This window comes from Bubalus bubalis, chromosome 14, assembly GCF_019923935.1.
Source record: "Bubalus bubalis isolate 160015118507 breed Murrah chromosome 14, NDDB_SH_1, whole genome shotgun sequence".
Classification (NCBI taxonomy): Eukaryota; Metazoa; Chordata; class Mammalia; order Artiodactyla; family Bovidae; genus Bubalus; species Bubalus bubalis.
Window position 1 is genome coordinate 18322134 of NC_059170.1, and position 13590 is coordinate 18335723.

At 52.3% G+C, this 13590-nt stretch overlaps 1 protein-coding gene across 14 annotated transcripts in view; it reads right to left on the minus strand.

Moving 5' to 3' along the window:
- EPB41L1 (erythrocyte membrane protein band 4.1 like 1) overlaps positions 1–13590 on the minus strand; it is a 137606-nt gene that overhangs the window by 17696 nt on the left and 106320 nt on the right. For 8 of the 14 annotated variants that reach the window (XM_006072457.4, XM_006072456.4, XM_025263539.3 and 5 more), the window contains 5 exons: positions 12065–12169; positions 5721–7721; positions 5106–5213; positions 3617–4027; positions 1712–1816 (listed from right to left, as the gene is read on the minus strand). In XM_006072457.4, coding sequence (XP_006072519.3) covers positions 1712–1816; positions 3617–4027; positions 5106–5213; positions 5721–7721; positions 12065–12169 — 2730 coding nt within the window. The remainder of the gene's footprint in view (positions 1–1711; positions 1817–3616; positions 4028–5105; positions 5214–5720; positions 7722–12064; positions 12170–13590) is intronic. The other 6 variants (XM_025263543.3, XM_025263542.3, XM_025263541.3 and 3 more) reach the window with 3 other exon arrangements.

Here is a 13590-nt window from a genome sequence, read left to right on the forward strand (position 1 = left end):
GGGTCATTCCAGGTCACAGGTCCTCCAGCTCATTCAAATTCTTTTATTTCACAAAGGGAAAACAATCCCAGATAATTTGAAACATTCTATCCAAATTTCAGAGCCTGTGTTCTTTGACTGAGGAGCCCACTGCTAGGGATTCACCCTTCAGATGCATACTGAAAGTTTTACCAGGGAGTCTGAACAGAAAAGTTCATTGCAGCATCAGTGTTAACTGCAAAAGACAAAACCAATCACAGGTCCATTGATGGGCGATAAATACATGCTAAATCAGGATCCACTCCTAAGTGGGAATAAGGAGAGTGAGGTGGGTCCACATGGGCCAACAAGGAGGGATCTCCAGGGTAAATATTAAGAAAAAAAGGTAAAATGTAAAAGAGAGAACAATCTCTTTTGTGTAAACAATTTAAATATCTAGAGATGTAAGCACATATGTTAGTATATGCATAATTTTTTTCCTGGGAAGAATCACAAGAAAAATTTCATTCTGTTCAGTTTGAATTTCATAACTGTGACTATTTTGTTGTTATTTTGTTATAGGAGCTGTGGGGCCATTTTTAGTTTTCTACTTCTCTGTATAAAAACAAAGCCAACACACATTACTAAAACAAAACAGACCAGTGGAGCAGCTTGCCCAGGGACACACAGCTTGTCAGAACTCGAAGGTTTTTACAGCTGCACCAGCCACCTCAGAAACCTCTATGCATGTTATCAAAGATGGAGAAAACGTTCGGGAAAGGACAGAGTTGCCCACGTCGTGTAGATTTACATCTTACTTTAAGTTCTTGAGATGAAGATTGGTCTCCAGGGCAAAAGAGCCCCAGCGCTGCAGTTCCTCTGGCCAGCAAGAACCAAGAGGAAATCTACCAGACCCTCAGTCTCCCTTTTCAGAGCTTGAAAACGAAAGGAGCTGAGAAAACGCACTGTAAGTAATGGATCTGTGTCTGTCTGCAACAGCCTCTCCAGGTTGGGCTTCCCTGGTGGCTCAAACGGTAGAGAATCTGCCTACCATGCAGGAGACCCAGGGTTCAACCTCTGGATTGGGAACATCACCTGAGAAAGGAATGGCAACCCACTCCAGTATTCTTGCCTGGAGAATCCCATGGACAGAAGAGCTCGGTGGGCTATAATCCATGGGATCGCAAAGAGCTGGACATGACTGAATGACTTAACACTTTCTCCAGGGTACTAGGTATTTTTACATCTTGCTGAGCCAAATAATTTATCTTTTTTTCCCCTCAGTTTGTTCATTCTGTCAGTCTGATGTGGAACCCCCATGCATTAAAAAAAAAAAAGAAAAAATGACCCCATGTGAGCAGCTCTGATTAAAGCTGAATTGGGATCTCTCTTCTCCCAAAGCGGTCCCTGGGATAGCTCAAGAAACCTCTCCAGCTCCTTCAAGTGACCCATCGTCACTTGATAAGACCCATTGTCTTATCCACATAACACTCCCAGGAGAATAAAGGCCACATGACCATCCCCATTTTACAGATGGGAAAATTGAAGCTTTAAGAGGAATAGTCTGCCCATCCCATCACCCACCCATGGGGCTCAGGGAAGATAATGAAGCTTGGAAGAGCATTGGGGTTAAAACTGTGGCGCTGGGGGAAGCCAAGGTGGCAAGGGCTGGCCAAGGGAGTTTGCCACGGTGGGGACGCCACATTCCAATGCCCAGTTTCTATGCTCAAGCACATAGGAAAGCACAGGCTACCTGGGTGGTGTCCACAGTGGCAACCCTGGTCTGCAGTACAGCCTCTGGCTCAATCTTCTTCCTGATGGCCAGGCTGCTGACAGTCATGGTTTCCGTTTTCACGGGCTGTAGGGAGATGAGGGAGAAACACTGTGTCTCAAACCCCAGCATGATTCCTGCTCACAGGCAACTGCGACGTAGGGTCAGCAGGTGAATTCCAACCCCTGCTGCTGGCTGACTTTCCAGAGGGTGATGCAGGCCAGGGCAAAAGAGGCCTGGTGTGATGTCACAGACAAACAGCCTTGGAAGGGAGCCAGACCCATCAGCAGCACCCAGACAGGCTGCCTGTGACCCTGCGACAATACAACCTCATGGTGGTCCAACCTCATGGTGGTCCAACCTCATGGTGGTCCGTGCTGGTTTTCAGGCTACCATTAAGAGAACATTCACTATTCAGTAAACATGCTCCTTGCTGGGTCTCTCATCCAGCATCTTCCTGATATACACCGTCCTGAATGACTTCAGGGGTGATGCCACTACCTCCCAGCTGCTTTGTCTGTTCTTTAGAGCAAGAGTCACACACCTGGAGGCCTAGGGGTGCGGGGAAGGGGCAGGCAGCAGATGTGAACGAGTGAAGTGGGCTTGCTGAGGATGGGGATGAACTGGAGAGCACATGGGGTCCACTCAGGTTTGGTCTGAGTGACTGGATTATCTGATTTTTTAAATGATATTAAAAAAAAAATCCTTGGATCTTATATTCATCGTCCTGATTTTTAAACCAAGGTCAAAGAAAACACCCGTGGGCAAACAGATTACAGCCTCTACTCTAGAAGTCTTATGTTAAATGATTAGTTTCTTCTGAGTCCTCCACTGACCCTAGTTCATGGCTATACCTACAGCAGGTGCTAACATATGTGAATGAAAGAATGAATAAATGAATGAATGAATGCCAGTTTTCATCTGGTTAGGAGGCTGGTAAGAGGGAACTCTTCTTTTAATAGATGGTTGTAACTTAGAGATCCAGCCACTCTTTCAGTTAATCGTTATTAGTGCTTGGTATGTGCAAGCTTAGTGGAGTTACCACCTGGTAGGAACGCAGACCTGTGAGCCAGTAACCTGACAACTTGTAGTTATGATGGGAGTGGAAGCAAGCAGAGCAAGGGGGCTGAGCAGGGAGCAACGCTTCTGCCCTGGGTAGTCAGGAAAGCATTCACTTGTTAAGCGACATGTGAACTCGGTTCTGGAACGTGACAAGTTCGCAAGGCAGAGAAAGGGAGAAAAAACTTTCTCCAGAGGGTTCAGCACGGAGTGAAAAACCAGAGTGGATGAGCTCCTATTTCAACGCCTGGAATGTGGGGGAAGGGAGAATGTGGTGGGAGGCAGCTGGGGCTGGAAGAGACGCAAAAGCAAAGGAATAGGGACCAAAGGTCCCCTTAAAGAAGCCCTGAGAGCAGAGAGGCCCAGACCCAGTCTGTCCCCGAGTCCCCTTCTGAAACGACGTTTCCTTTTCTCTAGGAGTTTCCACTGTTCCCCCAAGACCCCAGGCCCCAGGGAGAGGAGCCAGCGCAGGGATCAGAAACAAACATCTGGCTTTCAGAGCAGGGCGCCCCCATGAGTCCACAAGCACAGTCTGCAGGTGCCATGCAACGCAGGCAGGGGGAGGAGTCGAGTCGGACCAGACTGCCTGTCGTCACGTGACCTCAGGCAAAAGATGGGGTCACGGGGTTAAAGTGCCCACAAGTGCACGTTAGGGGTAAACCGAGCTGCCGAACATGCGAGCACAGAACCATGCTGCTCTGCGGAGGGGTGGTCATGCAACACGCATCAGAGCTTCCGGCTGGCGGCTCAGTCTTCTCACGCGTGGCCCAGGGCCCTCTGAACATGCAGTGCCCGGCGGGCCCGGGTCCCGGTGACGCTCCACTGTACCTCGAACTGGGCCATATCCGGGGTGGAGCAGGCCCCATGGTCTGGGCTGTCCTCCTGGCCCCCGGACTCGTCATCCTGGCTGGGGCCCCGTTTGTTGAGATCCCGGGAGAACACCAGGCCCTCGGTTTCCGAGTCGCTCTTGTCTCGGTCAAGCTCAGGCAGGCTGCGGGAGAAGTCTTCGAAGGCGCTGCCGTGGTAGTCGCCGATGACCGTGAAGTCGACCTCGGCCTCCAGGCTGGACGTGGAGCTGACGGTGATGCTGGAGCACTTCCGCTCAATGGCCAGGTGGTTGTCCTTCAGGAACACGGCGTCCCTCTCCTGGTCTTGCTCCTCGTCTCCCGTGTCACTCTCTGGGGCCCTGGGCCGTGGCGGTTTGACCTTCTCCTCGGAGCCCTCCCTCAGCCCTGCTCTCTATGGCCAGATAAAATCAGAGGAATGGCGGGGTGTGGGATGGGGGGAGAGAGAGAGAGAGAAAGAGAGAAATCAAGATGGTGAATGACAGAAGAAATCTTGGGGCAGCTGATGCCCCCAAATGGAAGAGCAGGTCAGGAAAAGAAAAACACCCCGGAAAGGTTCTTTGACACCATAATAAGCTAAAAAAAAAAAAAAAAAGAAAAGAAAACATACACACAGAAAATTTCTCAAGAGGGAGGACGCTCCTTTCCGAGGGTCTCTCGCTGATGGCAAAAGCAAGTACAAAGCAAACATCCTGCCAGTTGGGCCTGGACAGGAGGCTCCATCCAAGGTTTGGATCTGGGAGTTTATCAGAAGCGGCACTGTGCACGCGGCAGGGATGGGAGCCCGGACCCCAGGCCCATCCGTGCAGGCGGACATTGAGGAAACAGAAACCAGGGAGGGAGGCCCAGGGCTTGGGGACACCGAGGATGGGGAGGCAGAGAGGCTGGAGCCAAGAGCTTTGAGGAACAAAGGGGAAGCCAGCACGCTTTGTCAATTCCACTGAGTCTCGGTGGGCGGAGTCAGCGTCGTCTAGAGGGAGGAGCCACAGAGGGTAATTCCTGGGAGCTGGGTGCTACAGCCCTTCACCCTGAGCTCTCTGAGTGGAGGTTCTGGTCAAATCAGTGCAATTGACAACAGCAGATTGAGGAAGTGCTGGAGGGGGACCAGCCACTCTTGTCTGACATACATACCTCTCAACTTGGCCTGTCAGGGATTAAACACCGCACACACATTTTTGGCTGTTTTACGACATTCTTTTTTAAAAGACCAATCTGACATCCACCAAATATATTTTTTAAAGTACTTGGCTCCAGGTTCTAGAGACTCAGTAGGCTTAGAGATTCACTCGCGAGACAAGCCTCCATTCAGCCAGTTTCTGGAAGGTTGAGAGGTGTGAGGACACATTCCAGACAAGCCAGAGGTGAGCTGCCACAAGAGGCGCTGCCCGAGCAGGTGGGGGTGTGAAGGCCGCGAGGCACCCTGGCCAGGTGAAGGTGACCAGGTCATTAGGGCACCGAGGGGCTGCAGAGACCTGAGGGCCCGGGGGGCTGGCGAATCTCAGGTGCCCCCCCTTTCCTGGGGGGTTCGCCGCTAGGCTGGTGACCTGCGTCTCTTGCCTGACCGCGTCTCCGGCTTTGTTCTGGATTAGAGAAGACAGTTAGTCTTAAGGAGGCAGAAAGGAACTTGGCACTGGGACCGAGAGGGAATCAGAAGCGAAGGATGGAAACCTCTGGACTGTCAGCTTCCCGCGGGCAGGAGCATCAGGGAAGGGAAGAGGATGAAGGAAGATCGCTGGCCAAGCCAAGCAAAACGGCAGGACCCAGCAGGTGGGGGCAGCAAGGCAAAGCGAGTGTGTAGTTTGCCGGAGGTGGTGCCACCTTCTCCACCCGGGCTGTGGGACCCTCCGGGCGCCGGGTCACACCAGAAGCCTAGGGTCTCTGTGGCTAATCTAACATGGGCCAAGCAGATGAACCCGTCATTCCGCCTGGGCCACACTCAGGCCCGTTTAGGGAAGAGAACTCATAGGGTTGGCCAAGCAGCCTCTGGTTGCGGTAATGATGAGGGGCCCCGGAACCATGCTTCTACAGAGCTACGCGGCATGCGGTCAGCTCCCCGGCCAGGGGCGGCGGTGGGGGCGGGGGCTCACGTGGCCAGTTCCCCCAGGAGCTTCCTCCAGTGTGGTTTCACAGCCTGGATTGCTGGACACGAGCTCGACATCCTTGCGTCCTTCCCGAGGGAAGGATGTAGAGATGCCCTCCCGGAGGCGGCTGGGAGCCGGCGGCATCGTTGAAGGCTGTGTGACTGTGGGGACAGCCAAATCCCCTGGGGGCTGGAACTGGACACATCCCAGGTCGAAACGCTTACTCCGCTGTTGCTCTGCCTGCCCCGTGGAGGCCTCTGAAGACAACTCATGGGCAAAGGCCCTGGTTTCCCCCAGGCCTGTCTGGCGAGTTTCAGCTCCATGGGTCTCAAAGATGCGGATTTTGTTGGCCACGGAGGTCTTGCTGATATCTTCCAAGGAGCCCTCTTGACCCCCAGCCTGGAGAGAGGGCATCTCCCTGTGCTTCGCTGCAGGGAACACCAACCCCTCTGCCTCTTCAGAGATGATTCTGGGCTTCCTGCTGGCGACGGGAGGGGCCCTGCGCTCCCCTCCGTCCGTTGGGGTCACAGCCAGCCCAACTTGGTGCTTGGGCTCTGGGCTCTCTTTAGAAGGATGGGCATATTTGAGAAACACATGGGGCTGTTCTCCAAAGGGGTCCCTGAGCTGCACAGGCTCCCCTGACCCATGAGGGGATGAGCTTGGAGAAGCTGCCTCTGGAGAAATCTGAGCCGCAGATGGAAGAGGGGAGGTCGGGAGCGGGGTGATCACTTCCATCTGAAGGAACGCTGGGACTTTGCTGTCCTCTGCTTCAGGTTCTCCTGTCTGGGTGTGAACCGGTCCCCTCTCTTCGGGCAGGAAGTTACCTCTGTCCGGCCTGGCTGGCTTCCCGACGTCACTAGGAGGGATGGCCCACAGAAGGGCAAAGACCTGGGGGTCTGGATGCATGGCCCCTCCTCTGTGAGGTAAGTGGTTCCGTTCTCCAGGGGGGCTTTTCTCAGCCTTTCCCATCAAATCTCCACTCTTGGGGGCCTCTTCCTCGGCAGCTTCTGAGGATAAGGCGTGGGCAGCCTCTCCTTCCACCCCACACTGAGCTGCGTCCCCATCCTCAGCGAACGTCAGCCCTGGAGAAGGTCCCTTTCCGAGCTGCTCAGCAAAGACCTCCAGGTCCTCTGGTCGGTGGTTCCTGGGGGGCCCCGCCTCATCCTCTGGGGAAGCTGAGGGGGCGACACCCCCATGGTGCTTGTTCCCAGCAGCAGCAGAGCCCCACTGGCCTGAGGAGTCCAGCTCCAATCTTTCCGTGAACCCCTCCACCAGCTTCCGCCTGGTCTCCCATTCAGATGGGGCATCTAAGTGCTCTTCTCTCTCCTCCAGGGGTGGAGGGAGGACTTGATCTTCAGCATCTCTCTCTCCGCAGCTGAAGTAGAAGCTTCTCTCTGCGAAGGAAGTGTCGGTTTCATCACTCGAGTCGGCTCTGGCTTCTGTGTGGGCGGGGTCCAGAAGAAACGACCGGAGTCCTGCCGTGTCAGAGGCTGGAGAGGGCACATCCACCTCTGCGGGTTGGATGCCCGGGGCAGTGGGTCTTCTGCGAGCCTGGAAATCCTCCAGCTCCTGTCTCAGCTCTGCCAGGCCCTCCAGCTGATCATCGGAGCCCGGGGGCTTCCTGACCGCTACCTCTGCAGCATCCACCCTGAACTGGGAGCCCTCCGGGAGCCTTCCTGCTGGGGTGCAGTCTGGAGCCAGAGAAGCCCTTTCTGGGCATCCCCTGGCCCAGAGGGCTTCCTCCCACACGGACTCGAAGCCTTCAAGGCTTGCGATCATTCTTCCTGGTCGCTGTGCGTTTGTTCTTCTGGCTCCCACCTTTTCTTCTGTGGCCACTTCCACCTTGAACTTGTCCACCAGGATGTCTACCTTGGAGAGTCTGCCATCAGCAAGGATGCCAGCGAGGCTGGAGTCACTTCCTTCCTCCTGCGTGCTGGTCACTTTTAGGAGACTGAGCTCTTCTGGCCTAATGTACTCTCTCTCTATAAATACCCAGTGCTCTGAACCCTGCGTTTCAATTGGAGCAAGAAGAGTTAATATGAAATATCAGGCATCTGAAGAACGTGTCACTTTTTCCCTCTGCAAGAAGGGGCCAAGGTCAACTTGTCCCCAGAACTGGCAGGGCAGAGGAAGGCATGACAATGCTGGTCAGCCTCATCAAGGATCAAGGCTACACTTCCCATCAAGGCACCCAGCCAATTATCTACTGATGTTATCTACCCCTCAACCACCACCCTAACTTGGTAAAATGGAGTGGGGGTCTCATACCCTCCCTGTGTTAACCAAGGGGAAACGGAGATCTATCAATGGTCCAGGACTCTTTCTCTTTTAATAATAAAACTGTCAGTGACAGAGGGGAAAGTAGCTTACATCATGTGGAACCTTTGAAGGCTAGAGCCAAAAGAACTCCTAAGACTTCCTCCAGTCCAGTTTTCTCTGCGTACTGAGAAATGGGGTAAGCTGAGGCCTAGAGAAGGTCAGTGACTTACTCCAGGTCATGGTCAACTGATGGTACAGTCAGGAAAAGAATGCTTGATTTTTGATGCCTGAGAGCTTGGCCAACTTACAGCCAACAGAATATGGGTCCCAACTGTGGTCTAATGTCCAACTGAGGGGGAAGCACTGAGTTGAATTTCACAGGCCACAGCCTGAAACCTTTTTGCAAGAGCTAATTAGGAAGGAAAGAGATTAGAGTGAAAACTGCCACATGGCCAGATCTAGAGGTCAGTACCAGTCACCATAATGGTTTAAACAGTTTGAGTTCTGTGGGGTTCATTCCCCAAAAAACAAATACCAAGGCCTATTCTTAGAAATGACTTTCCTGGTAGCTCAGATGGTAATCTGCGTGCCATGCAGGAGACCCCAGTTCAATTTCTGGGTCGGGAAGATCCTCTGGAGAAGGGATAGGCTTCTTACTCCACTCTTGGGCTTCCCTGGTGGCTCCGTTGGTAAAGAATCTGCCTGCAGTACGGGAGACCTAGGTTCAATCTTTGGGTTGGGAAGATCCCCTGGAGGAGGGCATAGAAACCCACTCCACTATTCTTGCCTGGAGACTCCCCATGGACAGAGCAGCCTGGTGGGCTGCAGTCACATGGAGTTGGACATGACTGAGTGACTAAGCACACACATTCTTAGAGAATTCTAATGAAATTCACAGAAAGAGTGGAAAAGGACTGACCAGAACACATCAGAGAAGAAAAACATCTAATGATCCAAGCATCATCATCAGTTAGAAGCACTGAGTGTCCCATCAACCATCAGTGAGACAGCCTTCTGCCTTCCCTAGAGTTTCTCAAACAACACTTAAGGAGGGAAGGATAGACTTTTAGAATGGTTATAAAAAAAAATAGCAAGAAGGCTGGGAATTCCCCGATGGTCCAGTGGTTAGGACTTAGTGCTTTCACTGCCAGGGGCCTGAGTTTGATCCCTGGTTGGGGAACTAAGATCCTACAAGCCAAGCAGTGTGACCGAAAAAAGAAAAGTAAGAAGGCCATTGGGATTTTAATCTTGCAACCACACAATACTTTCTTCACATGAAATCTTGATGGCAGTTCAGTATGTAACATGGATACTGGACTGCCCTGTTGACATTGGAGGTCTGGGCTACCCTAGTGCCCCAGAATGCCTCCCTCTTTTGAAACCACTGCTCTGACTCAAGCCCACAGGTGTGGAAACTGAGGCCTGGGGAAAGTAAGCACCATGCTCAAGGTCAAAGAGTGAGCCCGAGATAAAGGCAGGCCTAGAACCCAGTCTCTGACTCCACATCCTACGAAGAGCTCAATGGTAAGATGTGATGAAAATTGCTCCCAACAACAGAAGGGGGCAAGTTTCCATGAGCTTGGGCTCTGATGCGGGTGAGCATTTGGTGAGGAATCTGTCAGATCCCAGAAGATCTGAAGCATTCTGAAGGATCAAGGGAGCATGGTCAACCCTCTGACCTCCACTCCCCAGATCCACTTTAGCAAAATCTCCATGACTTTCAGGGAATCAAACGTCATGAAAAGAATCTTGTCAACAGGAAAGAGAGAGACAAGGAATGGGGAGGGTCCAGATAAAGTCTGCATCAGTTTCTGAGATTTTTCTCCAGGTTGTTAAGCTTTCAGGACAACAGCACTTGAATGATCCCAGAGGGAAGAACTTTGAGAGCCTACAAAGCCTCCTTTCTCTTTTTTACTTGTTATAAACAGAGCTTTCTCTTCCCTCTGGGAGCTTCAGTTTCCCCTTATATTTGGGAAGCAGGCAGCTTTAGCTGCTCCCATTTCAGCGTGTACTGACATCAACAGCTTGGCAATCAATGATAGCCAAAGATAGTCCATGAGACCCCTTCTGGAGCATCCCTGCCCCAAGTCTAACTGGAAAGTAGTTTCTAGAAACCAGAAGCTTAGGAACTAGGTTGAGTGGGGTGGGAGCTAGCACAGAACAGAAAGGTTCTGCAGGAAGAAAAAGGGAAACACGCCCTTATATTTAGTTACTATGTGCCAGGCAATGTCAGCCCTTTGGAGACAGTATTAAATTTAATCCAAATGGAGACCTGCGAGGCAGGTCCTGTTACCCTTATTTCAGAAGGGGAAACTGAGGCTCCCATAGGGAAGAGAAAGCTCTGTTTATAACAAGTAAAAATCCTGAAGAGAAAAAAAAGACTGAAGAAAAAGAGGAAAGCTTTGGCCCGCTGACCAGATTCACGGGATGGACGATGTCAGAGAAGCCTCCCTAGCTGTTCTTTTTCAGTGTCTGCTCAGAGCGCCCCCTGCTGTCAGATGGGGCCACTGCAGCAAGACTGGCCACGAGACAGAAGCAGGGAGCTGGGAGCTGGGAGCCAGGGCAGTTACGTTCCCACACAAGCCCACAGGAAGAAAATCTCCAGCCAGGATTCTGCTGACTCTTCAGGGTCCACCTGGAGCTCTGGATCACATTTTGGGCCCTGCTCTTTACAGGAGATGCCCCCGCCCCAAGCAGGGGTCCACGACAAGGAACCCTCTAGAAACCAAAGTAGAAGCTGCTGAAGAAAGTGGGAGTTGGGGGTGTAAAAGGGATGCTCAACTCTGAAGGGTCTTCCTGGAGGAGGATGCAGACCAGATCTACAGGTGCCAGGGGGCAGAGCAGCTCGTGGGCAGGTGACCCAGAAGGGCAGGTTATAATTCAATATGTAAACTTCCCAAAGGATGACTGAAGACAAAATGGGATACTGTTAAGAATGGCGAGAGCCCCGCCTGGTAGAAGAGGCTGGACAGACAATTTTGGGGATGCCGGTGAAGGATGCATGCTGTGCCTCAAACAAGGGCATTAGTGCTTGGCTCCACTCACATCTCTGTGTTCCAAGACATCACTGCTTCCCTAACCTTGGGATGCTGTTGATTCCTATCCAACTTCTCTCAAGTGCTCCTGGTTTTGTTTTTATTTTTACATTGAGGAAAATTTCAGAGTGGAACTGTGAGTTATGTTTTACCATTTATGTAGCTGACTCATGTCTCTCTTACAGCTCCTGGGCACTTCTAGCAGCTACAAAATTTTCCTCTGGGAGTATAGCATACTACGTGCCCTCACACACACTCTGCCAACAGGGAAGGGTCGGCTACCAGGGAAAAGGAAGTTTCGCCCAGACGACCAGTTGGTCATCCTTTCCAACCCTGTCAGTCTACAAAGTCCCAGTAGAGAGGGACGATGCAACCCCCTGCCCTGGACCTGGAGTCCGTCTGGCTTCCAGGCAGGGGCACAGGAAGTTCTGAGAGCTCTTGGCCTGCTGTCGTCCTGAGCACAGAAGCAATGCCCTCCTAGTTTAGAATGCTTGCCTGAACAACATCCGTACAACCCCAAGGATGCTCTCTGGAGAAAGACACTCACTTCTACCTGCCTGGAGACCCTGATAGACCCAAGCTCCATGTGGAGTTCAGAGAAGGTGGAGGCAGGGGATGGATGGACTAACAAGCCACTGCTAGACTTCACTCAGGCCTCTGAGCAGAGACAAGACCTCAGGGCAAAAGCAGTTAGGTGCCGCGACCCCTGATCCCAAGCCTAGCAGTCAGAGTCTGCCTCCAGGTCACCTGCCTCAGTGGTGCTGGAGAGGTCATTTCTGCCTGCCCTTTTTAAGCCAAAGGTGACTCAGACTACTCTGTCTCCCTTGAATGCTTTCAGTCCTGTCCTTCCTGAGAAACCACGGATGAGGGACGGGCTGGCCCTTTACGGATCCCTGGGAGGGGGGACACTCACTTGTCACAGCATGTGGATAACATGGGGTACCCACTGTTCCCACCTGCAGGACAGACCCTGGTCCAACCCCCTCAACCCAGAGAAAGGGCTTTCTTAAGACCATGAAGGTGGTTCTGGGTGGGCAGGGAGGTGGTGACAGTAACCTCAGGTGATGCTGCGAGGCTTTTCTGAGTGAACACTTCCAAGCCTATGGCCGTCCCAGGCTCAGGTGCCAAGTCCTGCTGAGAGGTGTCCGGGGTCCTCTGGGACTGCAGGGGAGGCCCAGGGCCGGAGGAGAGGGAGAGAGGGAGGAAGGGAAGGAGAGACAGAGAGGGAGAGAGAAAAAGCAGGAGAGACACACACACAGAGTCTGTGAATAGCCCAGCTTTGTAAACCCCGCATCCTTAGGTCATGAAGGAGCCATGTGGGGACTGCGGGGTGAGGTGGAAAGGAACTGCCCCTTGGAGCCATTCAGGGGAGGGAGGCCCATGGTCAGCTGCCAGCCAGCACCGGACCTCGGGCCTTTCCCCATCACCTGCCACTCATTCAAGAGGTCTGGAGTCCTGTACTGGGACTCTGAGTCCAAGTCTTCCCTGGGTGTCTTTGAAGCAATGGTTCAATCCTGCAGTTGGGTTTCAGACCCTTTTAAAAAATTATCTTTGGAACTTACTCTATAGTACATGGAATTCTGCTCTGTGTTTTGTGGCAGCCTGAATGGGAGGGGAGTTTGGGGGAGAATGGATACATGTATATGTATGGCTGAGTCCCTTCACTGTTCACCTTAAGCTATCACAACACTGTTAACTGGCTATACTATAATACAAAACAGAAAGCTTTTTTAAAAAAGTTATCTTTGGAACAAAAACCTGGCTTTGGCAGATGGGAACTCTATGCTATGGGGTCCCCATTTTGGTTTAAGTTCCTACCACTTTCCCACTGGCCCAGAAGGGGCCCCAGAGTATATGTGGAGCTACTGGGAGCTCTGAGTGGCACCTGCAGATAGACCCAGAAAGCCCACGTCTGGACCAGGGATCCTAGTTACCGTCAGCCAACGGCCCCGTGACCGGCCAGCACTTTCCAGTTTACAAAGTGCTTTTTTATATCCATTAGGGCTTCCCTTGTGGCTCAGCTGGTAAAGAATCCACCTGCAATGTGGGAGACCTGGGTTCGATCCCTGGGTTGGGAAGACCCCTTGAAGAAGGAAAAGGCTACCCACTCCAGTATCCTGGCCTGGAGAATTCCATGGACAGTCTATGGGGTCGCAAAGAGTTGGACACGACTGAGCGACTTTCACTTTATACCCATTATTTCATTCAAACTTCCCAGCAGTGCTGTGGAGTGGCAATTTTGGTGCCTAACTTTTAGATGGGCTAACTAGGCAGTGAGGCTCAGAGAGGTGATGTCACTGGCCCAAGGACACAGTCCAGTCCTGGGCTACAGCTCCGCCCATTTCCCAAATTTCCAAGGGCCTCTAAATGCCAGTGAGAGCTGTAAGCCAGTTAAATTGTCCATCGCTCCGAGGTTAGCTCCTGGACCAGACAAGGCACTACGCTTCTTACAGGGGCGGCGGGGCGGTGGGAGGTAGAAGAGACTCCACCTTCTAATAAGATGCACCTTCTAGCAGTTCCAGCTGTCACCAGCAGGTGGGGCACCCACCTCCTCAGAGGCACCTCTACTCCAGAGCCCTGTT